We start from the raw sequence: 27110 nt of genomic DNA, 5'->3' as shown, positions 1-27110 counted from the left end.
CTTCCTGGCTGTTGTGGCTTCCTTTCTTACCCTGGTTATCAAGATGTACCTCTCCTGCTCTGTCGGCCTGGGCCTGGGATGGGGGCGGGGGGCTCTGTTAGAACCCCTCCCCAAGCAGATAGAACTTGAGGCTGCAAGGAGCTTGGTGGAAGGCAGCCCCCAGGCCTGGGCCAGATTCTGGCACAGGGGACTACAGGTTGTAAAGTGAAGGTTGAGACTACAGTCTTGGGAGGCCAGCAGACCCAGGTAAACTTCATTTGTCCCACACACAGCACACAACTCTTGGGTTCTTCTGGAATCCCAAAGGCACTCCTGGAAACCTCCGGAGGCCTGATTGATGAGGCCTCCACTTGGCTGCCAGGTCATGATAAAAGGTCTCCGGTCAAATTCTGCCATGTAGACATTAAACTTGGTTCACAGACACAAGAGAATTTACATGTGTAAGTTCCATGAATTCCCAGCGTTCTGTCCAATTTGGTGTTGCAAACTATACGTTGCATGAAAACAAACCAAGAAACAAACCTGAATTTTTTTTTAAGTTACAATTTTTTAAAAAAAATTTTATTAGAGAATATTGGGGAACAGTGTTTTTTCCAGGAACCATCAGCTCCAAGTCAAGTCGTTGTCCTTCAATCTAGTTGTGGGGGGTGCAGCTCAGCTCCAAGTCCAGTCGCCCTTTTCAGTCTTTAGTTGCAGGGGGCGCAGCCCAGCATCCCATGTGGGAATTGAACGGGCAACCTTGTTAAGAGCTCGCACTCTAACCGACTGAGCCATCCAGCCGCCCCTAAATCTGAATATTTTAAAGGCAGGGCTCTGTGTTGCTTTAGGCCTGTAAGCCTTATGGGTATCAGGCAAACTGAATCCTTCAAATTAATGACTGGCCACAGAACGGGCTTGGGATAGAAACTCTGTGTTTCTAACTTGCTCATAAAAGGTTGGGGAGTGAGTGAGTCTCATATTTTAAACAATACACATACTCGAATACCGTTAATTCCGCCCATAGGAGCTCCTTTTTCCAACCTTTATAAGACTAATTAACAAGCCCCAGATCTCATCAATCAAAGGGTGCTGACATTCATTATGCTGATGGATGAAACTTCCCAGGTGGAAAAAGACATGGATAACAGAAGTATTTGTGATTCGGGCTTTCAGAGTCAAATACTGGCTACCTCTGGGGGTTAATAAAGAAAGACACAAATACATACACAGTGCTTAACCTTTCTACTGCATTAATTGATTTCAAGTTTGTTCTCCAAAATTTGTCAAAAATCCACAGTATTTATATTTTTAAGTAAATACAGTCAAGGTGTTACATTTTATTAAAATAAATGATTAAAGGATAAAAATTTCCTATTGTTATTCATTCTTGAAAACCACAAAAATATAGAAAAATATACATCTACTTTCCTAAACTTCCTTTCTGGAACACTGAGCTTGTGGAGTAAAGTAACACTACAGTCAGAGGCATGAAAATATCATTCGACTATAGTCGGACATCGCAGTGAAAATGTTAAGCAGTTAAGCACAGTGTTATCAGTAGATGTGTATGTGCACAGCGTGTGTGTTTTGAAAATGAGTGTAGCTTCCTTGCATCTAACGAAATGTCAGCCCACCTAGTCTGCCATCTTTCACTAGGGTCAGGGACTAATTTGGATCCCAGCTCCTAGCTACATGCCCTTGGGTGTGATTTCTCTGACCTTCAGTTGTCTCATTTGTAAAATGGGATTACAAAAATCTCAGACTTACAAGGTCAGTCTCGAGCAGGGCTAGCCAGTGAAACTCTATGATGGGAATGTTCTAAGTCTGCGCTATCTAACATGGTAGCCACTAACCACATGTGGCTACTAAACACTGTCTACTGAAAAATAATACTGACTAGATGTTTCATCACCTAAAAGCATTTATTCGGGAAAAAGAAACGGTTGCAACCCACTGCATGCAGACATGGCAAGCTACATGCACACTCCCTCCCGTCCACGTGCCAAGATGGAGGGGTATTTATATAAAGGGAAAGGAAGTTAATGGAAAGATAAGTTAGAACTCTAGAGCTTTATTATAAACAGAGTTCTTCCTGTAAAGTTCTTGCATGTGGGGGTTCTTGCGATTATGCAGAGCGTGAGAACTTACATAAGCCCTAGCTCCGCCCATTGGCCCTCCTGACTGATTCTGTTTGCTTCAAGTCCCAGTTCAACTTCATCATTCTCCGCTTTTGATCGCGATCTCTCTCCAAAAGCATCTCTGATCAACAGTCAGATCTTCTGACTTCAGTCTTTTTATCCCTTGATATCAGGAAGGACCTCTTCTGGATGTTCTCGCTCACATCAGAGGGAAAGTGCTTGGATCGGGAACAGCTCATGTTGAGGTTTAACAGGCAACAGGTGCAGAACTTAATAACAAGAAGAATTCAAAACAGAATTAGAACAACATAACAACGTATTCTACCTGATGAATTTAAACCAGGAGCTCAAGCTTGTAGATAATGAAACAAAGACCATCATTATCTTAGATGAAAGTTCTTGATGACAAATTCAGCAACCAGAAATTCCCCCCTTTCACAATAGCTTAGGAAATGTCAGCAATGGCACATTCCTTCCAAGCAAAAGAGAAAGATGAAATAAGAATCGATAGTAAGAAAAGAGTTGTACAGGCCTGATTCAGTCATTTTGGCAATTCATCTCCTTCAGAGGTCACCTGCTTTAATTTTGATAGTTTTAGTTTCAGGTCACCAGACTGTGCGCAGTTCCAGTCAGGGTTGGGTGCCTTCTTTAGGTGACACATGATTGTAATCAAGAGTCTACCCCGTGGAGTTAGCAGCACAGAGGTTAGTCAATGGTCCTTGATAGAGGCCCTTCCAGCAAGGCTGGAGGGAATCTTTTTTGAGGTGTCTTTTCCAGTGAACGAAGTCTCCAGGTTGAGTTTTTCATTTCCCTGGAGTGCACTGTAAAAAGATTGTTCTACCAAAGCATGATGATTGTCAATAGAAGCAATTAAGCTTCTATTGACATATGTCTCCTTTTACCAACTATGGATTAAGAGAGGCAGGAGCCAAATACATGGGGAGTCCAGTAATTATCTCGAAAGGTAAAAGCTTATGTGTCCCAAAAGGGGTAGACCTGAGAGCTAAAAGGACTAACGGCAATGCTTTAGGCCAAAGTATTTGAAGAGTTTCTACTAATTTTGCTACTTGAATCTTAATAACGCCATTAGTACATTCAACTAAACCTGAAGATTGAGGGTCGTAAGCACAGTGAAAATGTTGTAGAACTGGCCAAATAGCACAGATTTGTTGTAGCAACTGACCAGTGAAATTGGTCCTCCCTCACTGTGGAGTTCGAGAGGCGTTCCCAAGTAGGAATAATCTTCTCATAGGACTTTAGCTTGTCTACAATGGAGCACTTCAGTCCAGTGAGAACACATACATATCATGACTAAAACATATGTATATCCATGAGATGAGGGAAGTTGTGTAAAATCTATTTGTCGAAACTCAAGTGGGCTGTTAGGCGATTTAAACTGTCCAGGGTCAATGCGAACAGGCTCCCCTGGGTTGTACTTTGCATAGCTAGGACACTTCAGAGAGGCGCTTTTTGCAGCCTTGTTAATATCTCCCCACCAATGTTGATTCATAAATACTATCATTTTGACAGTGGGCCAATGGTTTAATGCATATACAGTAGTCAGGAGTGAAAATTTTAGTTTCTGGTAGGACTGGGTTGTTACTTGGTCCGAACCAGAGCTTTCTCTTCTAATCAAACCAGCAATTATTAAATTTCCAATCTTGTTTTTTTCTTTTTCCCCAAAGCCAATTGTTGGCCTTCTCTGGCCAGTTTTTATAAGTTATCAACTAGAGAAATATCCCTTTGGACCACGACAGAGGTTTTGACTGCAGGTGATGCCTTTAAAGACAGCATTCATAGCTGAAATGTCAGCCAGGTGATTTCCTTTAGCTTCCAGGGAGTCAAGTTTAGAATATCCTGGAATCTTAATAAGCATCAGGTAAAATATAGTATCCAATAATTCTGAACATATGGGCAATTTTTAATTTTATCTCCATTGGAGGTAAGGAAACCACGTTGTTTCCATTAACATTCCAAAGTCATGAGACATCTACTGTTAGTATAAATGTTGACAGTTTTACCCTTTGCTAAAATGCAAGCTTTAGTGAGGGCATATAATTCAGCGTGCTGTGCTGAAGTGGCTGAAGGCAAAGGTGCTGCCTCACCAACTTCAGAAGTGGTAACAATAGCATAAATAGCACCGCCATTTACATTTTTAAAATATGAACCATATGTAATCCCTGAGAGATCAGCTTTACCTAGAGGAGTCCCCTGCAAATTGTCAGGAGTCAGGCGCGGATCCGTCAGTCTCAGAAGGGAGACTGAGGATTAAGGTTATTACAACGTGAAGGAGTTATACAGAAAGCAGTTAACAAAAGGATTTCGTAGGAAGTAAGGGGACTAACTGGAAGATGCTGCTTAGAAAGCTCATTAGAAGGCTGAGAACATCTGAAATGCTTAAACAGCAATCCCTTTTCCAGAGTCCCAGTTCTTTGCAATAATGGCAAAAGTTTGAAGTCTTTCAGTTTCACACAGCGCCTCTCATTTGCTGAGTCTGAAAATTAAAAATCTTAGCAATCTTACTTCTAGGTGGCTCATCTAGAGTACGGGCAAGCTGATTGTCCCAATCAACCAAATTTAGGGTGGGCATGGTCCCCCATTCCATCCTGGTTCTGTTAACTAGGAGGGAAAGATCTCTGCAGCCCATTAACAAACATAGAATTAAAAGTTAACCAAGTGGATCAACATCTGACGACCAGAATTTTCCTTAAAAACGACCTGAAGTCTATTATAATAGTCATAAACAGATTCCTCAGACTTTTGTGAGCAAGTCTGAATTTTGCTCCAATCAACAGGCTTTGGGAAAGCCTTGGGAATTGGTAGGTTTAGCTTTCGAGCAAGTTCTTTAGCTTCTTCCCCCAAATTGGAAGTTTGCTTTTCTATTCCCACTTTAAAATGCTCCCATCCAGCAATTCTTAGCCTGGTCTTTACCAACTAACATATGGATTAGCTGATACAAATCAGAAAGCCCAGGTTGATGGGCATGAATAATAATATAAAATTCCTCAAGCAAACTTGTGAAGATGCTCAGTCACCTTAAGGAATTCCTTTACGATGGCTTGTAATTCAGATTTAGTCCAGAGGATATATGAAACTTGTGGTTAGGATGGGGGGGAGGGGGGGTTAATTTTAAATGGAAAAGTTCAGAGGGGAAAAAAACAGGAGAGGATTCAAGGAAAAATGGCACTGAAGGCGGAACCAAAGGTAAGGAAGGCAGTGGTGGAAGGCAAGATGGCATCGGAGGTGGAGAGGGAGGCAAAGTCGTTGGGGAAGAAGCACTTGCACAAACTGGAGAATAAACCTGAGGCAAAGTCTGCATAGAAGGATAGGTGGACCTAAAGATGGAACCTGAGAGTCAAGAGGGAAGGGCAAGACAGTGCTGCAGAGGAAGAATACGTGGCTTCTGATGCCATTCTCTCTTTTTCAATGTTCAGTAGCCTTTGTTAATTTCAAGATTTTATTTTGCAAAGAGGCAAATTCAGATTCTTGGTCTCATTTGGAAGCCTCAAAATACCATTAAAAATAGGCATTCCACTCAGTTTTACCAATTTTAGTGCTATTATTGTCCTATTTAGTTTTAAGAAAATCAAGTTTAGGAATCTTGAAAGTTCCCCATACTGGCCACTGATTTTCTGAATTACTTTTAGTCAGATTTGTCCATTTAGTTAAATATGCATGTGAAAATTGACTCTGGCTTTTAACCATGTACTCAGCAGGTGTCCCTGGTAAACGAGGGACGGTCTTAAAATATTTAGATGGTTGAGATCCTGTGAGGACAGAGCAAGGAGTGCAGTTTCCAGGCTCTCAACCTCACGTGGAAAGTTGCTGGCTTAGGTAGTAAATGGCCATTAATTGTGATTGCAATGCCGTCAGCTGTGGCTAGTTGGCTGTCAGCTGTAACCAGTGAGCCATTGGCCACTAATAAAACTGCTGTGGCTATGCTAGCTGCAAATGAGGGCTAGCAAGAAGATGGTGGCTGAGCTAGCAAGAGCGGATTGCAGTTAGCATGGTGGATTGCAGCTAGCAAATGGGGTTGGTTGGCAGAGAGAAGTGGGTAGTGGGTTGCGGATTGTGTGACTCTTGCTTCCTGAGTCTCCAACCCAGCCTCCAGCAAGAATATAGTGTTATGACTCCCCTATCTATGGCTCCATGGGTGTTCCTTTTTGGCCTCACCATGTCCTGCGTTCTTATGTGGGGAGCAGGACCAGAGACCCCGCATGACACCCTGAATGATAGATCCTATTTTTCAGAGATTTTTCTCTAGAACACAGGGCCCAGGACAATTTACAACAGCTCGAGCAACCTGCAGGTCAGCTACCAGCCTGCATTACTCTAGAACATTCTGATCACAGAGGACCAGGCCGAAGGCTGAAAGCCAGTTTTAGGAAAACAACTGACCCTGGGAGAGTCCAGTTATAGGTTCAGCTGGGTGGCATTCCTCTCAATAAGATGGCACTGTCTAATACTGGGCCAAACTGACTAATTTCAATAGAAATAACCTCTGTCTTCAAAGGGCTCTTCAGGCCAAAGCCAGTTTTGTTTCAAAGGACAACCTGTTTCTGAAGAAATCAGGCTGATGTGCCAAATCGAGTACTCACAGGCAACAGACAAGCAAACAAGCAAGGCTTTTTTAACACATGCACACAAAAAATTCTCTAAACAATTTCTGAATAAAGCCCAGAAAGCTTCAACATACAAAAAGGGGAAGCTTGATCCAGGAGAAGACCTATCCTAAGCTTCTGAATTGGAGAGCAAGCTGGGAGCTAAAGTGGCTCTATTAGAGGTGCCAGCACCTGGTTGCTCACCTGCCAAGAAGCTGTCAGGGTTGTTCTCTGGAATCCTAGACAAGCTCCTAAAATGTGGACTGAAAATAATATCAGCTAGATGTTTCATCACCAAAAAGGGTTTATTTGGGAAAAAGAAAAGGTCGTAACCCCACTGCATGCAGATATGGCAAGCCACGTGCACATTCTGGCCTGCGTGCCAAGATGGAGGGTATTTATAGAAGGAAAAGGAAGTCAATGAAAGTTCCAGTTCATATTTATCAGCACTTGAAATGTAGCTAGAGCGACTGAGGAACTGGAAGTTTAATTTTCTTCTACATTAAGTAGCTATATGTAGCCAAAGTCTACTGTATCAGACTGCACAGTTCTGGAACTTAAGTGAGAGAGTAAATGTAGGGCATTTAACTCATACAAAGGTTTGCCTGTTTGACTGTGGCTTAAAGATTCACAGTAGATGTATATCCTGGCCCAGAGGAGAGGGGGCAGCCTGGGCTCAGAAGGGAGAAGCAAAGCTGGAAAACTAGGCAGAATCTGAACTTTGTGCAAGAAGCAAAGAGGAGACACAGACGTTTCCCCAAGGGTGTTTCAAAGGAAGGCAGAGTCGGGAAAAGGGTATTGGGCTGGGGGTCAGGAGGCAACAGTACTAACTCCACGCGGCAGGGGATGGCTGGCGGGGCCTGATGAGCCTTCTTACTCCAGGTCTCAGTTTCCCCAAGTGTAAAAGGATAAGTGTGATGTTCCAAATGCCTCCTGTGTTGGGACACGTCAGCAGTCTGAGAATGTGGGTCAAAGGGCAGAGGTGACATGTGACCATCAGCTGGCTCTTTAAAATCCTCCTGATGGGGAGTTCATCTTTCCTCAGGCAATGGTGACCAAGGGCAGGGAGGCCTTGTAATCTGAACAGGACAGAGGGACCTGGGAAAGGGGTGGAGTTAGTTCATTTTCTGAAGTTGACATTAGCCACTTGCAGGCTGCATGGGCTCGGGCAAATGGCTCCGCCTCTCCCAGCCTTTGGAAGGCCCTGAACTCAAGTGGAGGATTATTTTATCCACCCTCCAGCAGCCCTTGAAGTATGTACTATCATAGGCTCTATTTTGCAGATGAGGAAACTGAAGCCGTGAAGTGGTCTCACAGGGTTGGAAAAACTCAGAGAAATAAGGCGGGGATCTCACTTCACCCATTGCCTATTTGACAATGATAACTGCTCAATACTTTTATCATTATTTTATTTCACCTGCACAAAATCTTGAGATGGGGGTAATATTTTTCCCTCTTTCATAGCATAAAAGTATAAGGAAGTACAAATGAAAACAAGCACTTTTTTTTCTTTTTTCATCTATTGGCAAATAATAAAAAGACGGACCATCCTCAGGTGGGCAAAGCATATTCATAGCTCATTAGTGGTGACAGAAGTTGGCACACAGAGATTTCCAGGAGTGGTCTGACAATATTAATCAAAAATAACAACTGCGCGTGCATTTTGACCCAGCCATTGCACTTTAAAAAATATTTATCCTAGAGAAACAATTGGATGAATACTAAAGATGCAAGTACAAAATGCCCATTCTAGTACTGGTCAGAATAGTGAAGAATTATTAAAGACCCAGATGTCCACCCTAGAGGGTCATTAAATTATGCTTCACTGGCATAATGGAATAATATGCAGCCATTAAAAACAAAGAGGTGGGTCTATATTGAAACGACAAGATGTTTACCATGAGAAGAGCAGGTTTTGAAAAGTTCTGCATTATACCCTGGTATGATCCTATTAAAAAATATGTGCATAGAAAAGGCAGCTTGTTCATCAAAAAATATTCAGTTCTCTCGTGGTGGGCTTAAAAGAGATCTGTGTTTTCTGGTCTGTAGTCGTCACGTATTACTTTTATAATCAAGGAGAAGTTTGTTTCATAATCAGAAGAAAGAAATAATTTGGGAGCCACAAACGTGGCTGGTAGATAAGGTAGATAAGCACACTGGCTCTGGATTCAGCTTGCCTATGTTCTAGTTCCGACTCTGCCAATTAATGATTGTGTTAGTCTAAGCAAGTTTCTTACCCACTCTGTGTCTCAGTTTCCCTCACTGTAAAATGCAAATAATAGCCCAGGTTTACAAGGTGATTACTATGTGTCAGGCACTGTTTGTTTTACGTAAATTATCGCACTTAATTCCCACATAGCCTATAAAGTAGGTACTATTATTATAAAATGGGTCATAGACATAGGTCGGGCTGGGATTTCCAGGCCCCCGCCATCGCCCCTTAGATTGGGAATAAAGAACTACAGCTCGACCAGTAGGACGCGCACGCGCAGATCGGGTAGGAGGCATGGCGAAAACAGAAGGGAGTTTTTCTCTCTGCACTACGATTGGCTGGCGTAGTTGTCATTAGCCAAGAAGGCAGCCAATGAGAGGCGCGGCCGCTTCGCCTTTTGAACCCGAGGGCTCAGCAGAGGAGCTCAGTCCGCCGAAGGTGCGACAAGTGACTCCAGAGTCGTTCTCACTTTCTAAAAGGGACTGCAGTGTCATCCGCCTTTCCTGAGAGTCGTATCCTGGCGTCGTTTCCCCCTTCTTGAGGGGAACCTCTGACGTCACCCCTTTTTCCTGAGAGTGACACCCTGAGACGTCCACCTTTCCCGAGGAGGACTACGGCGTCCTCCCTCCCTCCTGAAATGAACCCTAGCATCATCTCTTCCTCCTGAGTGTGACGTCAGAGTCGTCCCCACTTCCTTAGGGCACCCTGGTGTTGACTGCCCTTCCTGAGGGAGACCCTGGTGTCACCCCCTCTTCCAAAGGGGTCCCCTCCTATTTCTTTGTCCCTTCCTAAAGGGACCCCACGTCATCCCCCCTTCCTTAAATATCTCCAGTATTCAGTATTATTCCTTTTTCCTGAGAAGCGGCCTGACATTGTACCCCCGTCTCCTGATGGTTTCCTATCATTGCCATCCCCACACCCTGAAAGGACCCATCATCCCCCTTTTCTCTGAGAGTAACCACCTCCTCCCTTCCAATTTGAGGTGCACCCCTGCAAAAGCTTCAGTGGTTCCCATACATATGAGAAGCCCCAAAGCCTCCTACTGCACTCCCTGTCCCCAATTGGGGAGACAGGAAGGTAAGACTCAGATCAGCCTCAGTGTTGTCAGGATGGGGGTGGGGGAGTGAAACTCGCTGATAAAGGAACTCACCATGTCACATGAGAAATCATTTAAGGAACTGGGGCTGTTTCTCCTAAAATGGGAGCTGCAGGAAGAATCTAAAGCTACCTTAAAATATTTATCAAGTGCTTCTTACAGTTCTTGACATCGTCAGCAGGTACTTAGTCAGCAGGTACTTATCCAGTGATTGGATATGTGTGGGACCTGGATATGTCACCTGGAACAGGGATTACTTTGTTCCATGAAATTTCAAGAGATCTGATGGTAACAGAGGTAAGTCAAAAGGGCTTCCTTGTGTTGAACTGAAATCCTAACAGGCTGAGCAGCTCCACTCTTGCACAGAGCTGATGAAATCCACACCCTTGGAGAAGCATCTAGAAGACTTGGCCAATTCCATTCAATCCTGAAAATGTTTCTTGCACATCTATTGTGAACAAGAATTCTACTCAACATTCAAATATGTGTGAAGCTCTTATTGTGTGCCAGTAAATACAATGGTAAACAGGACAGAAATGTAGAAGAATAATTATGAATACAAGACAGAAAAATGCATTATGACTTCTGCAAGCTACTTTTTCCTAGAGCACTTCTCAGGCTTAGTTTATGTTAATGAAAAATCATGCAAATATCTGTCTCTTCCCCTAGCTGGCTATAGGTTACAGGAGGACAGAAGCCATGTCTTCTGCTCTCAGTTGTCTCTACAAGGTGCCAGGAACATGGTAGGCACTGAAGCACTTGCTGAATCTTTTCACTTGGTGAATCTCTAGAGGAACTGGGAGATGGCCACAGAGGGTGAAATATGATAAGGGGAAGTCATAGCCTAGAAATAAAAGGGAACCCACACGAGAGAGCTGAGACTGAAGAAAGAAACACCAACTCCTAGGCTAATGCAGTTCACCTTTCCTGATCTGAAGCGGAGAGAAGTGAAGGCCAAGAGGCAACTGAACTCAGCATCAGGCTGCTCAGTTCCCGGGGTCCCACCAAAGTTGTCTAAACCAGCTGATTAAATCCCAGAGGATGCTGGGATGTGTAGTCTGAAAAGTGTTCCTAGGTGCCCTGCTTAAGTTGTGGTCTAATAACATCAGAGTTACAACCCTGACGTGTGGATGTGGTGCTGGGGCTCACAGGAGGGAAAGTCCTTTAAATGGGGAGCTTCCTGGGTGCATTTGCAAGTTGTATTTGACTTATAAAAAATATAATTTTCCCTGAAGTTTTGAAGAATGCTAATTTAAAAAAAAAGTACAAGTCAAGGTTAAGGGCATTCCACACCCTGGGACTTGTCCAATCTTGTTCTTTTTCTAACTTTCCTTCTCTGGAAATAGTTCCTCTTTTCATGCAGAGGCCCACAAGAGGGTGCTGCACTCCTTTTAGACCTGTATCAGCCCTGCAGGTCGTAGGGAGCTACAAAACCATCATAAAATAAAGAGGTTGGTGGAAACATTGGTTTTTCACAGGTAATGAGAGCTAGCGAGGAATGAACAGTAACGCAGGTAAAGTGCTCTGAGGCCATTAAATGTTATCATTATCATTCTATAACAACCTTGATAATTCAGATTAATGTTAGCATTTCAGGTTTCCAGTACTTATTTCATTCCTAGTCAATAACACTACATTTATTGTATTATTACTGTTTGCCAGGTGCTAGTTACTGTTATTATCCCCATTTTACAGGTAAGGAAGATAAAACACAAAGATTTGTACTAAGTGCCAAATACAGGTCTCAAGCTTAGTCTGTTGACGCTAGTGTATTCTTTTATATACGTATATTTACATTTTTTTTGTTCTTAAATTCTATTTCCTGTAATATAATTTCCACTAACATATTTCAAAACCAGAATATACTCCTAAGAGAGAAGATATTCATTGACTTGAAGGCATGTTGTATTGTACCAAGCAAGGGACTCTACATCCAGAACTACAGTACCCTTCACAGAGCTGAAAGTTACTTTAGACGTCATCCAGTTGATTGAGAGCGGGGAGCTACTTGCTCACCATCCTTATGAGTCCATCCTGTCTTTCCCCTTCACCTTCATTATCTTTTTTTATGAATTTCCCCTCAGCTTATAAACATACTCTGCCTTCTGAATCTTAACAGAACTCCACCCCACCCTCAACCTTTCACTCCTCTCTAGATATCATCCCATCTTTCTCTGCATCACCCAAACGTCTCAAAAGACGTGTCCACTTCCACAGTTTCCTTCACTGACTCAGTGTTATCTCCTCGGCAACAGTGCCTTTTCTAAGTAGGCACTCAATAAATATTTATCGAAGCCATCTTTTACTTTACCCTCACAAGTCTTCCGAAATTGTTATCAAGCTTACTTCCCAATCGCCAAATCCAGTGGGCATTTGAAGGTCTCTATCTTTCTGAACCTCTTTGCACTTAATAGTATTGTTCCTTAAAACATTTTGTGCTCAATTTTTTCTCTACTTGGCTTCTGTGACACTATACTTTTCTTAGTTCTCCTCAAAATTTCCTGCTGCTGTTGTTTCTACTGGGGTTCTTCTTACTCCCATCTACTGCTTAAACGTTGTTTCTCAGAATTTGCCTTTAAGCCATTGTTCTTGTTCCACACCCGTATGTCTGGAAGTGTGCTCCCTGGACAAGTAGCATCAGCATGAACTGGGTACTTACCAGAAAATCAATTTCTTGATACTCAACTATTTAATGATAGAGCTCTGAAAAATTCAACACCCATTTATGATTTTTAAAAAACTAGGTATAGAAGTCAGCTTCCAGAACTTGATAAAGTTTCCAGTGAAACTTAAGGCATAGATTACAGAAAATCTTTTGGCAAACATCAGAATTAATGGTGGGACATTAGAAGCAGTTAGGAATAAGACAACTATGCCCATTATTACCACTACTAATAAACATTGTACAGATGGTCTTAGCTAATAGTAAGACAAGAAAAAGCAAGGAGTGGTGTAACTATTGGAAAAGATGACATTACACTATAATTATTTGGCTACAATTTGACTGTGCTGAAAAATAAAACTGGTAGAATAAGGGAATTCAGCAAAGAGGCCAGTGGAAGATTTTGATCAATGACTTCCATATATATGTATATGTATGTATGTATATATGTATATATATACACATGTATGTATATAAACACACACACACAAACACAATTTAAAAGGATCCAGGAGTAAAGATCTCATTGACAATAGCAACAAAACCTTATAAAATTCCCATTAATAAATGCATTGCAAGCCCTTTGTGGAGAAATTAAAAAGGTTTCCTGAGGATAGCAAAGAAGACTTCACTAAATAGATATACTAAATTCATGAACAGAGAGATCTAAAATTGTAAAAATATTTCTCCCCAATTCAATAATTTTAATGCAATTCAATCAAAAATTTGATTTTTCGTGAGTTTCTTCTTCATAGAAAGGAAGAAATATGCAGTAATAGCCCAGACCTTTTTAAAGAACGAGGGGAAACTTTTTCTATCTGCTATTAAACATGTTATAAAAACATGTTAAGACATGTTATAAGACGTTATAAAACTGTACTAAGCAAAACAATGGAATTGGTGCAAAAATGGATATTTAGGTCAACAAAACAGAAAAGTCAAAAACTGAATAGAGTTACATATATATACGTATATATACGTGTATATATATGGGAATTTAGTATATGATTGAGATTGCATCTCAACACTATAGGTAAAGAATGAGTATCAAGAAATGGTTTGGAAAATAAATGGTTTGGCAGCAATCAGCTACCCTTATTTAAAAAATTACATTCCACTTCGTATCATACATACCAATAAATTCTGGGTGGATTTAAAAACAGCGCAAAAATAGAACTTGAACATATTTGAAGAAAATATTTAAAAATTTCCTGATGTCTCTATTATTCAGGATTCTTGATTCTAACAGAACCAGTAAAAAAAAACTCTGATTAACTTAGGGAGAACAATTAATTTATGGGCAGAAGACAATAAATTAAATGGATAAGGAAGCTACAGAAAATGTCAAGAACCATAAGTCTTTCTTAAATATAGCTCAAAGGGAAGAAACATCAAGAGAAAGTGATAAATTTGTGTATGAATTTATACGGGACTTCTAGAAAACAGCAGGAATATGATTTATTACAACCACTTTGGAGGGCGATCTAACAGCATCAACTAAAGCTGTGCCTACCCTATGATCTAATAAGTTCCGTCTCTTAGTATCCACCTAGAGAAATACACACACTTGTGCCCAAGGAGACATGATTAAGAGTGAGCATTGCAGCCTTTTCTGTAATTCTGAGAAACTGGAAACAACCTAAAAGTCTATCAATGGTGGAAGAGACAAAACAGAACATCAACTAGCTGATAAAAGGAATGGTGTGACATTACAGATATATTGAGAAGTCCTCCTAAGGTGGGAAAAGCAAGTTGCAGAATAATACAGGCAACATTACGTCATTTATGTAAGGAAACATATAGAACATTAGTGCAATTTTTTAAAAAAGATTTATAGGGGACTGGAATGGATAGTGAGATTTCAGCTTTATCTGTAATGTTCTAATTTTTAAAAAAAAATAATACTTAGGTATTTAACAATGAAATGAGAGTGACCCATGGGGCTTGTATGTTCTGGCCCCAACAATCTTTTAGCCTATTCTGGCATCATGTTCCTCCTTCTCAGAACTTCACCTAGATTTGTTTTTCAGTGCCACAAGACCTTTGCTCATGATGCTTCCTGTCCAAAATCTTGCCCCTACTCACCTCACCTAGTTTACACTTATCAGTTCCTTTGGATTTCAGTGAGAAAACCACTTCCTCAAGAATGTTTCCCAGGGGCATCTGACATATGTCATGCTCCTGTCCTTCAAACATACACATGTTTTATGTAATTGTTATTAACTTTAGTTCTAATGAGAAAGGGCCAGTGTTATGCTTGTTCCCCAGTGTCTGAATGCCTCACTTCATGTCTGGTACAGAACAGCCATTCAAGACTATTTGTTGGAAGCATTAAAGACTGAGGGCTAGAAAAATCAGGGTACTCTCCTATAACAATTATATCTTGAGTCTTCAAACCCAACACACCCCAAGCCATCATCACTTCCCTTCTACAACCGCAGCCTCCTCCAAGTTTCCCTACTCCTGTCTGTTTAAGCTTGAAACCACCCTGAATGATTCCAAATTCTTCACCCTTCATATCTAGTCTCTTCACATGTAGATTCTACTCCTCTCCACTCCCAAGGCCACCTGCCTAATCCAGACCGCCATCCTCTCACCTGGCTACTGCAATAACTGTTTGCCGAGCCTTTCCCCATCCACTCTCATCCCCAGCCAAGCCATTTCCATCTAGCTTCCAGAGCCATCGACTTTAAAAATGTGAATTTAACCATGACCCTCATCTGCTTGGCACGCAGCACATTTGCAATATTGCTTCAGCATCTAGCTTACCCAGAGAGTGACCAATGGTCCTGGTTTACCTGGGAATGAGGGGTTCCTTGGATGCCAAGCTTTCAATGTTCAAACTGGGAAAGTCCCAGGCAAACCAGGATGAGTTGGTCACCCAACTCCCCACCTAGGCTGTAATTTCTTTGAGGACAGGGATCGTTTGGGGCTGGTTCACTGCCATAGCCCCAATGCCTACAGGAGTAAGGACTAAAAACAATTTATTTTTGTGGTTAGAAAGTTAGCTGCTGTTAGCCCATCAGCTCACACAGGGCCTAGTGCCCAGCAGGTGTCTGAGTACCATTTTTGCAGACAAGAAACTTCACCTGACTGCTAATAGCTAAACTGCTTTTCTGAATCAGCTAAACCTGACCTAACCCCCCTGAAAGGAAACCACTCTAGGGTAGGTAGCGTGGCTTCTGGCAACTGCGTCACATGTAAATCCCCTGACCCTAGATTATAGATTGCTGTTTCTGGAACTTTCACTGCTATACACATTGACCCCACGTGCCCTCTAATATCTATTCTCACAAACACAGTGGTACAGTGTGTTGTGGGTGAGAATGGCTGTTTTGGTGTACTACACAGGTCGAATCTGAACACCACTTAGTGGCCAGGTGACCTTGGGCAAGTCACTTCTCTGAACCTCTGCTTCTCATCTGTAAAGAATTCAGGCTTGTCCTTCCTAGCTCAGAGCACTATTGAGGATCAAATAATGTGTAGAAACACTTTATACCGTTTCCCTGAAAGTAAGACCTAGCCAGACAATCAGCTCTACTGCATCTTTTGGAGCAAAAATTAAGACCCGGTCTTATATTATAGTAAAATAAGTCCGGGTCTTATATTAATTTTTGCCCCAAAAGATGCATTGGAGCTGATTGTCCGGCTAGGTCTTATTTTCGGGGAAACACGGTAAGTGCTAAAAGGCTAGCCAGATGTTAAGTTTACAATTCCTAGTTTTCCCCTAGCCATTCAGTGCAGCAGACATAGATTTCCTTGTTCCATAAAAGCCTTGGACCAGGACAGAGAATGGGGCACAACCAAGGTAGCCTTCGGGTGAACTGAGTGAGTGAAGTTGCAGAGAGGGGAGGTACCAGGTGTTCCCTGGAAGGGAAGGAATCAAATGTTTGCTTTCTAAGCTATTTGGGAAGAACCTGTGAATTTCCCAATAAGGTTTTCACTGTGCTTCCCTTTATTGCGCTTCACAGGTGTTGCGTTTTTTACAAATTGAAGGCAAGACCCTCCACCCCCATAAACGGTTATGACTCACTGTATTGTGGTGGTCTGGAGACCCACACTATCTCTGAGGTGTGCCTGTAGTCAAGCTCACACTTCATTTTTCTTTTCTCCACCCCCTTCCCCAACATGAATAGTTGATTGGCAGAAGAAAAGATCTGGGCCACATACTGCCTGCACACATATTGTTCAGAAGAGACCTGGTATTGAGACCTTTGCCTAAGAAAATTCCCAAGAACCACTTTGTCCTTTTAATACCCAGGCACCTCAATTAAAAAAAAAAAAAAAAGGCTCAGTCTGTTATTGAAGCACATTAAAATGACCAGACAGATTTTCTCCGAATTTGGAAGGCGTGTTTGGGATGGCGTGCCTTAAAATATAAACTGTGCACCCATGATATTAACCTTGAGAAGCCCTGGGAGATGTGTCATTGTCTTCAAAGCCGCTGAAAGTGACAGACAGACAGTGAGCCCTGTGTGGCTTGCCTATGGGGAAAAACATGCCCTACATATCAAGAGGCCACGGGCAGAGATAAACTGGTTTAAATTCAAGCCCTAAATCAAAGACTTGAGTGCATTTCAAAAGAGTCCCTGGTTTGGAGACCTCCAGCTGAGAGCCTGGTGGAAGACACTAGTTAGTTTGTTCTTTATTTTCATTGGAAAGTTACAGGGTTACTTATCAACAAAATGACTGTCCAGGGCAGAGATATCCAGTGGTTTCTATGTACAGGCCCCTCCCAGGGTCCGGACCTCCAGAAGGGCCTCACCCCTGAGGCCTCAGTTGGCTCCTTCCCAGGCCTCTAGGAACCAATCACAAAGATGCAGGGAACAAAAACCAGCCCGAACTCACCCCCTGCTTTTACCCCAAAGGGAGGTGGCGGCTGCTGGTGTAGGAGCCAGGCCTAGTCTTGGGGTAGTGGGTATGGGGGTTTCTCTCCCGGGAGCCCACCCTTCCCATACCCCATCCCAGGCAGGCTTTCTTGGACATTCCTGGGACTACTCTGACGGACTCATGGGTTCCCACTCTGGCCTTCTTTCAAGTTGTCATTTTAACACTGAGGCATCCCAGCCTCCCATCCTGGAGGATAAGCATTTGCTCTGTCCCTTTTCTTTTGTCCCTGTTTCTGTACAAAAATGACAATACTCTCAATGGGACCATTTTTCCCCCAGAAACCGAAGTGGCTCAACAGGTACAATTCTGCTGGTTGATCTGCTTCTGGCAGGGTTCCATGGTGACAGCAACACCCACCCCGCTCCGGCCGGATGTCATGCAGGTCACCTCGCTCCAGGTGTCCGTGTCTGGGTCATAACACTCCACACTGTCCAAGAATGTGTGACCGTCGTAGCCTCCTGTAGGGAGAGCAGAGGGGATGGTCACTGACTCCAAGGGCAGGGGAAAGGAAGAGGAGGAAGAAACCACAAGAGGCCTTCCCAACGGATTTGAGCCTGCCCCTAAAAGATGAGGCTAATTACTTAGTCTTCTCCACCCAGGTCCTTCCCAACCCCCCAGAGCCTCACCGAGGACATAGATTCTCCCCTGGTGCACAGTAATCCCCAGGGCACTCCGCCGATGCTTCATGGGAGCTACGAACGTCCACGTTTCCGTCTCCACGTCATAGCGCTCCACACTGTTCAGCTGGTCCTGACCGTCGTAGCCCCCCGCGGCATAGATACAGTTGTGCAGGACACAGACTCCTAAGCCACACCATGAAGAGAGGGTGACTCAAGGGCCTGGCCGTAGGGGCCCCAGCCCCCATCCCCTTGGGGGGCCCTCCCCTCCTCCCTCTCCTGAGGGACCCTTCCGAAACAAAGGCAGGAGAGAGGAGCTCAGATTCTGTCAGAATCTAGCTCTCCTGTGTGTGCCACAGGGTTATTTAAGGTGGAAACAGGAGGCCTCACCCAGCCTGGCTGAGTTTCACTTCTGGGGTTGGGTGTTCCCTCACAGGCCCCTCCCCGCAGCCCCCGCACACCTGCCCCACTTCGGATGGTGTTCATGGGTGTGATCATTCGCCACTCGTCTCTCTCTGGGTAGTAACACTCCGCTGAGTTCAGGCGGTTCGTCCCATCGAAGCCCCCCACGGCATAGAGCAGACGGTTGAGGACAGCCACTCCCACCCCGATCCTCCGCGTCAGCATTGGGGCCACCAAGTGCCACTCGTCCCTCTCTGGCTCATACCTGCAAGGGCATAATAACAACGACAATGGCAATCATAGCTCATCTTCAAGAAACACTGTAATTTTACTAGCTTTGTGTGCCTGGACTCTTTAATCGTCACAATTGTTGTCCAAGGTGCAAGTTACCAGTAGCTCCATTTTCCAGCTGAAGAAACCAAGGTTCACAGCTGTCATGGCTCAAGGTCACACACACACCTGTTGGACCCAGTGGCTCCATCATACCACCGCCAGGCCCTGTGCTGAGTGCTACATGCATCATCTCACCAACGCCCCACCCAGCATAGTGGGGCCAGCAGTCCTTATTACTGTCCATCCCTTCACAGATGGCACGATGGAGGCACAAAAGGCTAAGGTGGTATGTCCAGGATCACTGAAGAAGCAGGAGGACTGGGGTCTGACCCAGCCCGCTCAGGCACCAGAACCCCAACTCTAACAACTAGGCTTATTTTTCTCAAAGTGTGATGCTCAAAGATGGGCCTAGGCACTCCCAGTTCATGACTGTTCCCCTGGACTGATTAATAGTATCCCTTGTTTTTCCTGAAAGTGGCCTACTGAGGGTGATGTATCATACAATCATCCTATTCACAGATCACATGCATTAGAAACCTCTGGGGTATTTGGTTTAAAATTCCCATCCCCCAGCCTCGCTCTAAACTCACCCACCAATGACAGACCTCTAGCATCTCCAGCAGTGGGCTGGGGAGTTTGTTTTAACAAGTTCTCAGGTAAGAACTATAGCCTGGGTCACACTTCTGGAAGGAGAAGGCAGAGGACTAGGCTATGCAAAAGCTGAAAGCCCAAAATGCTTGGCCCCTAAACATAGGGTCACTAAGCACAGTTGTGCAAGTTTTGCACTGCACAAGGGCACTACATCTAAGGGGGCACCTTCTACATAGTAGACCTCATAATCTGTTTATTGCAACTATTTTGGGGCAGATGTCAAGGAGGCGTCGTGTTTTAACAAAATTAGCATATTATAATTTCAAACTGATGGAACTTTTTCCAAATCTGCACAGAGGAGCTGTACGTATGGTTTTGTGATGGCCCTGTTCTCCAAGGTCACCATCATACATCTCCCAGGAATTTAGCTTCATTTTGAGGCTTCCACTCTCTGGAAACAGGGCACAGAGATAGGCACTCAACAACACGGACAATCCCCAAATGCCAATGGCACGGGAACTGTTAGCAGCGGGACCCTTGGAGCCTACCCCTCTGGGGCGTGCGACTCACCTCTCCACGCTATTGTGGTGGATGCAGCCATGGGAGCCACCAACAGCATAGATGTGCCCATCGATGACCCCAACCCCGATTCGGTTGCGTGGCACACTCATGGGGGCACAGGGTGACCACTGGTTGGTCATGGGGTTGTAGCAGTCCAGGGCGCTGGAGTCAGTGTTGCCATCAGGCGAGTTGTTCCGGCCGCCCACGGCATACAGCAGCCCGCCCACCACGCAGCCTGCCAGGCCGCTACGAGGTACCTGCAGGTCTGCCAAGCGGAGCCACGTGCCATCACTGGGGTTGTAGGCCTCCAGGTAGCTGAGTGACTGGCGGAAGTAGCCGCCGGCGGTGTATATGAGCCGGCCCACCTTGGGTGCCCGGCAGGGCATTACTTGTGTGGGCTTGTGCAGGGTAAGCTCTTGGAAGATCTTGACCAGGTAGTCCTTGCAGCGGGAGTCCGACTGCAGGATCTCGCACTTCTGCAGCTGCATCTGCAGGAAGTGGGGCGTGAGCGAGTGGCAGCGCACGGCCCGCAGCAGCGCCTGCACATAGAAGCGCCGCTGCTCACAGTCATACTTGACCCAGTTGATACAGGCGTGGAAGACTTCGGACTCGCAGCGCACATTCAGATCATCCCGGCTGATGAGAGTCACCAGCTGGCAGTGGGATAAGTTGAAGAACTCCTCTTGCTTGGCTACCTGCAGAGGGCGATAGTGCGACAGGCTGACTCCTGTGTCTCCCCCAACCCCTCAACTGGCAGTATGACCATGGCAACCTCCCTCTGACAATCTCAGTTTCCTCATCTGTAAAATGAAAATTTGAATAGTATGAACTTCATAGGTTGTGAGGATTAAATGAGTTAGTACTACAAGTCAGGCAAGTAGTACATACCTACTCAGGTAACGGCAGACACATGCCCTGTGTATCTTTTTGTATCATTTTCTGTTTGAACTATAAGAACCTTATCTTTTTTAAAAAATTGAAATTACTTTTGACTAAAAAGGAATAGCAATAGAATGTTCTAGAAAAAAAGTACAGGCTCTGAAGAAAGCAGCCTGAGCTCTAATTTTGGCCCACTACTTTTTAACTGGGTCACTTTGGGCAAATATCTGAAACGCTCTGTACCTTTGTTTTCTTCCTCTGTAAATGGGGATTAACCGTGTTTCCTTGAAAATAAGACCTAGCCGGACAATCAGCTCTAATGTGTCTTTTGGAGCAAAAATTAATATAAGACCCAGTATTATATATTATATTATATTATATTATATTATATTATATTATATTATATTATATTATATTATATTATATTATATTACATTATGTAAGATCCAGTCTTATGTTATAATAAAACAAGACGGGTTTTATGTTAATTTTTGCTCCAAAAGACGCATTAGAGCTGATTGTCCGGCTAGGTCTTATTTTCGGGGAAACACGATATTAGTAGCTACCTTATAGCAAGGCTACTCCTAGGGCATACAGGACCCCAAACAAAGTTTTCTTGGCAGGCACTGATCTATATAAATTTGGTAACCCCACATCAGCAGGTCACCACAATTCTAGTGCTCCAAGCACATGCAAGCCCTTGAAACAAACACTGGGCTGGCCAGTGGGAGAACCCTGCTCATAGACCACCTTCCTATTAGCCATCAGCCCTAGGATTAATGCCAGAGCTCCAGGCCACTGGTCAACTCCACATGTGGTGTAGAGAGAGGAAAGAAATAAAATGGAGACCAGAGTAGTATCTACCCCAGCTGTTTCCAGCCACTGGAGGAGGGCTTTGAATATTTCCAGGAATGCCCTCCAAAGTATACTTCCTCCTGATGGTTGGCAAGATTCAGTGATTTAAAGGACGGAAATTACTTAGAACAGAAGCTGGCCCACAGCAAGGGCTCAATAAGCACTTATTATTTCTTCTATTCACAACTTCCTCCATTTAAAAACGAAAACAAAACCAAGAAAATAACGATGACACTGAGTGAACCAAAGAAAACACATCTGGGGTCACATTGGCAGTTGGCAGCATGTCACGGGCGTTCAACAATTACTTTCTGACTGCCTGAAATGTGGTGCCCTGTTCTGCACACCTCAAGGTTGAGCTGCTGTCATGTTCACTGCACCCTGTCCCCACCTTAGACCCCAGAGAAACCAGGGAGCCCAGATCCCCATGAAGGCCTCATTTGCCTCAGCTGTTTCCCAGAAATGGCCCAGATGGGTAGACTAGAAGCTCAGAGCCCCACTTCTCTCCAGCTCCTTGCCTTGGCCCTTCCTATCTCAAGGGGAGACAGTGGTAACCACCGGTGCGTCCCTGGTCCTTCCGATACCATCCCCAAGCCCTGCTCCATGTACCCTACCCTCACTCACCTCCCCAAAGTGCATATAGATGTACTCGCGGGCACGTTGATGCAGTTCGGCACAACCGATCTGCTCGGCGAAGTTGGCGATGCCGATGGCATTGCTGGGGTCCAGCTGCTGCACCAGGAAGTCACTGCAGGCACGGACGACGCTGTCGATCTGGTACATGACAGCACCATTCATGACATGGAGCACGCACTTCTCGCCCATGGAGATGGAGGCTGTGTAGGCGAACTCGATGAGACGCTCCATGACCTTGGGGTGGATGCCCTCAATGGACACCACTTCCATGCCCTGCTCCCGCAGCCCGTTGGTGAACATGGCCTTGAAGACGGGGCTGGACGAGGCCAGCACCACCTTGTGGGCCATGAACTGGGCGGCAGGTGCGTCCTGGTACTTGACCTGCAGCGTGACATCACACAGCTGTTGGCTGAGCCGCAGCTCGTTCATGATGCCAAAGGCCTGCTTGGTGTGGTCCTCCAGTGTGTAGCTAAAGGTGCGGTTGCCATGCTGGGAAGGTGTCACCTCAGCCTTGCACTCGGTGGAGGCGTACATCACTGTGTCCCCTGCCCCTTCAGGGCACTGTGACCTCAGGGGTAGGAATCGGATATGGGCCCCAGCCCTGCTAGGCCTGGATTCCGGCTGCATGGGGTTCCAGGTGACAAGGGACAACACCACCACTGGCACTCAGGGGCCTGGAGGAGGGAGAGCACAGGGCTGGGGGCAGGGCCTGGGGCCAGGCCTTTATTAAGATAAAGCAACTCCTAGACCAGTTTTCCTTGCAAAGCCTAGGTGAAGCTGCATCCATTTGTGCTTGCTAAATGTCCTATGGCCTCATTAGCCCAGGGGTCCCTCTTAAAACGTGTCAGATGATGTTACCCCCTTGCTCAGAATCCACCCACACCTCTCTACAGCACGAAGAGTAAAACTGAACACTTCAATGGCAGCAAAGCCCTTCAGACTCAGTCCCTGTCTATCTCTCCCCTTTTCTCACTCTGTTTGGTAGCCCCTCCCTTCCTAGAGCATGTCCAATTCACTCCTTCATTCACCTCACCAACATTTATTGAGCATCTAGTGTGTACCAGGCATTGTTCTAGGCACCAGGGACACAGCAGTGAGCAAGACAAACAAAAACTGTGCTGGAGTTGATACCTGGGAGGGAGGAATGACCATAAATAAAATAAGCAACTTAAGTAGAAATTGAGATCATGAAGAAAATGACAACATTATGACAGTCATTAGTTTTCCAGGCAGAGGGATCAGTATGTGCAAACAGCTCAGAAGCAGAATGAGAGACAATCTGGAGAAGCAAGGAGGTGTGTCATGACAGGCAATGACTACTGAAGGGAGGGTTTCCACGAAACCTGTGGAGTCTGGAGGGCTGGAGCACGAGTTGTGTTTTGAAAGGTCCTGCAGGGAGGGGGGGGGTCTGCAAGAGGATCCCCAGGTTCTCCATCTTATCTTTCTGGGGCTCAGCATAGAGTCACCTCCCAGTTTTATTTCTATCACCGCACTTGTCAGGAACTGAAATAAGCTTCTTTGCTTGCCTGTCGAGGGGTGACCCGTCCCTCTGGCCCTGAGCCCCAGCGCTTCAGAGGGCAGGTCAGGGCTGTGCCCACCCTCTCATGTGCCTCCCTCAAGTCCAGCCTGGGGCCTGGCACTGCACAGGGGTCAGGAAGGTATGGCTGACTGACTGCCCACGCCACTGTGCCTACGAGAGCACCCTCCTTCACCCGGCCCGGGGCGCCGCTTGTCCACCTCTCCCCAGCCAAGGCCCCGGGTCTGCCTCTAGGTCTTTGGCCAATAGGTCAACGGTGCCCCCGGGCACTGGGCATTTCCCCTCACGAAGCACTAGGTGGGGGACTGCGCATGCCCCGCCTGAGCCGCCACCGAGGCCTGGAGAAGGAAGTAACCCCAGCGCGGCCTCTGGACTGCCACTCCCAGGGCGCAGGTCAAGCCCCCCAACGCCCCGGGGTCCCCGGGACTCCGTCCGAGCGGCGCTCCCCGGGCCTCTTGTCCGGCTTGTGTGGTTCCCCGGCCACCCCGCGAATCGCGCCGTCCAACAAAAGGATGGAACTCCAGCCGCGCCCTCCTGGCCTTCCGGGGGCCACGGGAACCCCCCAGACCACCGGGCCCGCGGCGCCGAGTCCCCCGGCCCCCCGGCTCGGCTGCAGGGGCGCTACCGGCCCGCCGGGCCCGCAGCCCCGGCGCAGGCCGCTCACTCACCCCGCCATGGCCGCGCTCGGGCTCCGCCTCCGTCGCCCAGGCCCCGGCGCCTCCATCGCTGCGCTGGGGGGGTGGGTGGGGGGGAGGCGCGGAGCGCGCGCAGGTCACCATGACTAAGCAGAGCCTGGCGCTTGCCGTGTCAGAATAAAAGTCCCCGCGGCCCGGGGGCCTCAGGCGGCGGGGTTGGCACCGGGGCCGCTCCCCCCTCTCCCACCCCGCGGGCTGTCGCCAAGCTGCGCAACCCCAGCGCCGCGACCACAGCATTCGTCATTGCGGCGCGGCGGGGTCAGGGACCGCCGCTCTCCGCGCACCTAGCCGCGTGGTCAGCTCCGCGGGAATCGGGGCCCCGGGTTCGAGGCCACACGCGTCCCTGCCGCACGGGGCATCAGTGGACACTCCTCCCCGCCGCGGCCACCGCGCTCACCTCCGCCCCTGCGTAGCCTCGGTAGCTCTTGCCGCGGGGAGGGGATACCCGGGACGCGGCGGCGGCTCTGGACAGTGGTGCCACCCGCGCTGAGCTTCCGGGAAACCCGAGGGGCCGTAGTCCGGCAGGGGGCGGCTCCCGCCTAACCTTCGCTCTCCCGGACCCGCGGGCACCTCCGCTGTCCGGGGACTTCGGCTCCCAGGCTGCTAAGCCTGAAGGGTCGCGACCGTCGGGTGAGGGGAGGCCTCGGGACACCGGGAAGGAGGCGGGGAGAGGGCGCGGCGGGAAGGGAGCCGCGATTCTCCGCCCTTCCCGCAGGTGCCCGGAGCCCACGGGCGAGACGCAGGGCGGCGGTCGAGGGCGCACGGCCAGGAGAGCCCGTTACCCCTTCGCACTGTCCCTTTCATTCGACCTGTTTCGTCGTCTCAGCGCGGGCTGCTCTCTACGGTCGGCGGCCGCAGGATCCAGCGAGAATTATCTGTCTAGCTGGGGTTTCTTTGTCTGTATCTTTTAGTTCTCTCTAACGTGCGTGGAGCTCGCCTGCGGGGCGTTCGGAGGCCCGCTCTGCCACCCTCTCTAGCTCTGTGCGGGTGGGCCTGTGACTTCTCCATGCTTCAGTTTTCTCCCTTTGAGGCGGTAACAATGCTAGCACCTTGGTTACCCGGGAGCATTAAATGCGAATGCTAGTGCCTAACAGATGTTAACTATCGCTATTTTTCATGGCAAGGAATACTGACTTGACACTTACGCTGTTTATGATATAAAGTTAACATTTAAATAAATGTATTTAAGGCTATTTTTCAAAGAGTCCTCTATGAAAACTAAGTGAATAATGGCAACGCAAAGAAGGTCTAAGAAAGAATTCCGCCAGCCTCCAGAATGAATTTGGAGGATTCAGTGTCCCTGCTCAGGGTCTGGGATTAAACCCCCGCGGGAGCATGTGGTGGGGTACCCTTCTTCCGCCGCCTTCCCAGATGCGTGAGTCTGCGGTTCTGGACCCCTCCAGCGGGGGACGCTATAGCATAGTCAGCAAATACTGGCAGTGGTGGAAGCTGTGGGAATACTCGCACCATCCTCAAGGCAACCTCTCATATCTGAAAATCAAACCTATAGGCCCTGTGACCCAGCAGTGCCACTTGTAGAGATTTATCTAGGGTATACTCACATACGTGTACACTGAAGTGTTTTGCACCACGGTGTATAAAGGCAAAGGATTGGACTCAACCCACAGGTCCCTCCGTGTAATAAGTGGTGGCCCATCCATGCTGGGAAATACTATGCAGTCAGTGAAAAGAAGCAAGACATTTGCTATAGGACTATTTACTTCAATATTTAAAATTTTAAAAAAAAGAACAAGTGATATGGACTGAATTGATTAGATTTAGATGAGGTCATGAGGGTGGGGCCCCATGAAGGGATTAGTGCCCTTATAAGAAGAGACACCAGAGAGCTTCTTTTCGCTTTGTCTACACCATGAGCACACAATGGGAAGGTGACCGTCTGCTAGCCAGGCAGAGAATCCTCACCAGCACCCAACCATGCTGGCACCCTCATCTGGGACTTCCAGCCTCCAGAACTGTGAGAAATAAATTTCTATTGTTTCAGCCACCGAGGCTGTGGTGTTTGTTATGGCATCCTGAGCAGACTAAGGCAGCCAAACAATACAAATATCTGTGGATAGGCAACAATTTCCAGGATATACTATTAAGTGAACAAAGCAAGATGCAGAGCAGTGATAAAATTGTATAGGAGGGAAGATATATTTATATTTCAGCTCATTTATCCACAGAATAGCTCTGGAAGTTTCCCAGGAATCCCCACAGTGATCACGTCCAACAAGGGGACGTGTTTTTTGAATTTTGTAAAATGTGAACAAGTGAATACATCTACCATCACGCCATCAAGTAACTAAACAATGGGGTGAACTTCAGGCTCTCCTGGAATATTAAAGGAACCTGGGATTGGGGGCACCAGGGCAGGTGGGGAATTGGGTCTAGTCCTGGGATCGTGACCCGAAGCTTGAATGTTT

General features: G+C 46.3%; 1 protein-coding gene across 3 annotated transcripts; it reads right to left on the bottom strand.

Annotated features, from left to right (window-relative positions):
* Window positions 1-1886: 1886 nt before the first annotated feature.
* KEAP1 (kelch like ECH associated protein 1) lies at window positions 1887-25612 on the bottom strand. Of its 3 annotated transcripts, none has more exons than XM_081076770.1 (6): window positions 22441-23513; window positions 20092-20777; window positions 18657-18862; window positions 18205-18381; window positions 17936-18036; window positions 1887-2386 (listed from the first exon to the last, which is right to left on the bottom strand). In XM_081076770.1, the coding sequence occupies exons 1-6, from the start codon at window positions 23077-23079 to the stop codon at window positions 2243-2245; spliced, it is 1953 nt and encodes a 650-aa protein (XP_080932896.1). In that variant the 5' UTR covers window positions 23080-23513; the 3' UTR covers window positions 1887-2242. The 3 variants fall into 3 exon arrangements, with proteins under 3 accessions (XP_080932896.1, XP_080932898.1, XP_080932897.1); XM_081076772.1 differs by lacking the exon at window positions 1887-2386 and adding an exon at window positions 25082-25612 and having other exon boundaries at window positions 17309-18036; window positions 22441-23126; XM_081076771.1 differs by lacking the exon at window positions 1887-2386 and adding an exon at window positions 24658-25172 and having other exon boundaries at window positions 17309-18036; window positions 22441-23126.
* Between the last annotated feature and the right edge of the window lie 1498 nt (window positions 25613-27110).

Source organism: Rhinolophus hipposideros, assembly GCF_964194185.1.
Source record: "Rhinolophus hipposideros genome assembly, chromosome: 16".
NCBI lineage: Eukaryota > Metazoa > Chordata > Mammalia > Chiroptera > Rhinolophidae > Rhinolophus > Rhinolophus hipposideros.
This window is presented reverse-complemented; position numbering and strand designations above follow the sequence as displayed.

Bases quoted from the DNA above. Each gene is read 5' to 3' on its own strand.
- KEAP1 (XM_081076770.1), bottom strand. From the start codon at position 23,079: ATGCAGCCGGAATCCAGGCCTAGCAGGGCTGGGGCCCATATCCGATTC. The intron at 20,778-22,440 runs GTGAGTGAGGGT...CGCCCTCTGCAG, and splicing joins TCTATATGCACTTTGGGGAG to GTAGCCAAGCAAGAGGAGTT. The intron at 18,863-20,091 runs GTGAGTCGCACG...ATGCCCTTGCAG, and splicing joins CACCACAATAGCGTGGAGAG to GTATGAGCCAGAGAGGGACG.